The sequence below is a fragment of the Triturus cristatus genome, chromosome 6 (assembly GCF_964204655.1).
Source record: "Triturus cristatus chromosome 6, aTriCri1.1, whole genome shotgun sequence".
In the NCBI taxonomy this organism is placed as follows: Eukaryota; Metazoa; Chordata; class Amphibia; order Caudata; family Salamandridae; genus Triturus; species Triturus cristatus.
The window spans coordinates 1,905,536,660-1,905,540,075 of NC_140589.1; the positions used below are offsets into that span (position 1 = coordinate 1,905,536,660).

The 3,416-nt window shown below is 38.3% G+C and overlaps 1 protein-coding gene across 1 annotated transcript; it reads left to right on the forward strand.

Moving 5' to 3' along the window:
• The first annotated feature begins 1,668 nt into the window (after window positions 1-1,668).
• LOC146822395 (uncharacterized) lies at window positions 1,669-3,147 on the forward strand. The gene has a single exon (XM_085609468.1). The coding sequence runs from the start codon at window positions 1,684-1,686 to the stop codon at window positions 3,145-3,147; it is 1,464 nt and encodes a 487-aa protein (XP_085465594.1). The 5' UTR covers window positions 1,669-1,683.
• Window positions 3,148-3,416: the final 269 nt, after the last annotated feature.

Sequence of the window (3,416 nt, forward strand, 5' to 3'; positions counted from 1 at the left end):
CCCACTTATGCATCCTGAAACTGTCTCAGGCCTGCCACTGCAGTGCCTTGGTGTGAAGTTTACTGCCACATCGAGTTGGCATTTAAAGCTACTTGCCAAGCCTAAAACTTCCCTTTTATTACATACAAGTCACCCCTAAGGAAGGCCCTTGGTAACCCAAAGGGCAGGGCGCTATGTGAGTAAAAGGCAGAACATATACTTTTATGTTTTACATGTCCTGGTAGTGACAAACAGTTAAATTACTTTTTCACTGCTGTAAGGCCTACTCCTCTCGTTGGCTAGAACCGGGAAATCAGTAGAATACCTTTAAGCTGTAATTCCTGATTGGAAAGGAGTAGCCTTTTCATGTTTCATATCTTTGCAATGGTAAAGATAAATCCTCTTTACTGGTAAAGTCGGATTTAACATTACTATTTTTGAAAAGCTACTTTTAGAAAGTGGACTTTTCTCTGCTTGTACTGCTCTTTGTGCCTTACGGCCTGTCTCTAATACACATCTGGGCTAGGTGACCGACCCCTTTGTGTATTCCTCCTAGAGAGCTACAGACCCTGCAAGTGTTGGGTGTGATTTAGCTCTTATATGCATCCCGATGGGTCTTTCGGGGCAGATGGGAGGAAGGGGCCCACACATTGAAAGTGTAATCTAGAATTTCTTTAGCGCACATGTCTATGTGGTCAATTAAATGTCTCATTAAATGACAATAGCTTTTCGTGATAGACCCACCATTTAAACTTATCCAGTGTTTTTTTTTTTCTTCCAACAGGTGCAATAAATGCAGTAATGAACAAAAAAGAAGAATGCATTAATCACTTGTGTAGAAAGTGATGTAAAAACAATACTCCTTGAAATTTCTTCCCTTGAAAGCTAATGCCTCGCCAAAGTCTTTTTCTACAGCAGAAAGCCCAAACTGCCCAATGTGGTCTGAACTTGGCTCTTAGCGGTCACATGATATACATTGATGAAATAACACACTGATATACTGAAGCAAGTCTGATAAGGTTCTCATTACAAAGGAAGAGCTAACCTGGATCAGAAAGAACACACAGAAGAGAAACCGTATAAATATCTAGAAACACATTTATTAGAGAAAGAGCAAGTGCAACATCAGAAAATCATACTGGAGAAGAACCATATTGATTGACTGACTGTGGAAAAGTTTTCTTTGCAATGAAAGACCTAATGCAGTATCAGAGTGTCTATGTAGAGGAGAAACCATATAAATGTACAGAATGTAATAAAGTGTTCCATAGGAAGAAGAATCTAAGGCAGCATCAACAAACCCAGGCCGGGGAGAAGCCGTATCAATGTACAGAATGTTACAAAGCATTTATAACAATTGGACAGCTAAAACGACATCTGGAACTCCACAATAGGGATAAATTATATAAATGTACAGAATGTGACAAAGCATTTATAACAAATGGACAGCTGAAGCGACATCACAAAATCCACACTGGGGAGAAACCATATCATTGTACAGAATGTGAAAAAGCATGTATAACAAATGTAGACCTAAAACTACATCATAAAATCCACACTGGGGAGAAACCATAGAAATGCACAGAACGTGATAAAGCATTTAAAACAAATGGAGACCTATATCTACATCATAAAATCCACACTGGGGAGAAACAATATAAATGTACAGAATGTGACAAGGCATTTATTAGAAAGTCCCATCTAATGGAACATCAGAAAGTCCACACTGGGGAGAAACCATATGAATGCACTGAATGTGATAAGGCATTTATAGCAAATGGACAGCTGAAGCAACATCAAAATATCCACTCTGAGGAGAAACGATATAAATGTACAGAATGTCACAAAACATTTGTAACAAATGGACAGCTAAAACGACATCACAAAATCCACACTGGGGAGAAACCATATAAATGTACAGAATGTGATAAGGCATTTATAACACTTGGAGAGCTAAAGCAACACCAGAAAACCCACCCTGGAGAGAGATCATATCAATGTACAGAATGTGACCAATCATTTATAACAAATGGAGACCTAAAGCTACATCATAAAACCCACACTGGGGAGAAACCATATAAATGTACAGAATGTGACAAAGCATTTATAAAAAATGGAGCGCTAAAGCGACATCATAAAATCCACACTGGGGAGAAACCATACCAATGTACAGAATGTGACAAAGCATTCATTACAAAGTCACAGCTAATAGAACATCAGAAAGTCCACACTGGGGAGAAACCATATCAATGTACAGAATGTGACAAAGCATTTATAGCAAATGGACAGCTGAAGCGACATCAAAATATCCACTCTGAGGAGAAACCATATAAATGTACAGAATGTGACAAAGCATTTGTAACAAATGGACAGCTAAAACGACATCACAAAATCCACACTGGGGAGAAACCATATAAATGTACAGAATGTGATAAGGCATTTATAACACTTGGAGAGCTAAAGCAACACCAGAAAACCCACACTGGAGAGAGATCATATCAATGTACAGAATGTGACCAATCATTTATAACAAATGGAGACCTAAAGCTACATCATAAAATCCACACTGGGGAGAAACCATATAAATGTACAGAATGTGACAAAGCATTTATAAAAAATGGAGCGCTAAAGCGACATCATAAAATCCACACTGGGGAGAAACCATACCAATGCACAGAATGTGACAAGGCATGCATTACAAAATCACAGCTAATAGAGCATCAGAAAGTCCACACTGGGGAGAAACCATATCAATGTACAGAATGTGACAAAGCATTTATAACAAATGTAGAGCTCAAACGACATCAAAATATCCACTCTGGGGAGAAACCATATCAATGTACAGAATGTGAAAAAGCATTTATAACAAATGAAAAGCTGAAGCAACATCAAAAGGTCCACACTGGGGAGAAACCATATCAATGTACAGAATGTGACAAAGCATTTATAACAAATGGAGAGCTAACGAGACATAAGAAAATCCACACTGGGGAGAAACCATATAAATGTACAGAAAGTGACAAAGCATTTATAACAAATGGAGAGCTAACGCGACATCAGAAAATCCACACTGGGGAGAAACCATATCAATGTACAGCATGTGAAAAAGCATTTACAACAAAGGGTGAGCTAACGCGACATCAGAAAATCTACACTGGGGAGAAATAATATCAATGTACAGAAGGTGGCAAAGCATTTATCAAATATAGACAGCTAAAGGAACATTAGAGTTCACACTGGGGAGAAACCGTACGAATGCACTGAATGTGACAAAGCATTTATAACCAATGGAGAGCTGAAGCAACATTTAGAAAATCCCCACTGGAGAGAGACCATTCAACTGCACTGAACGTGAGAAGCCATTTATTAGAAAGTCACATCTTATATAACATCAGATAGTCCACGTAGGAGAGAAACCCTATGAATGTACATAATGC

Bases quoted from the DNA above. Each gene is read 5' to 3' on its own strand.
- LOC146822395 (XM_085609468.1), top strand. From the start codon at position 1,684: ATGGAACATCAGAAAGTCCACACTGGGGAGAAACCATATGAATGCACT.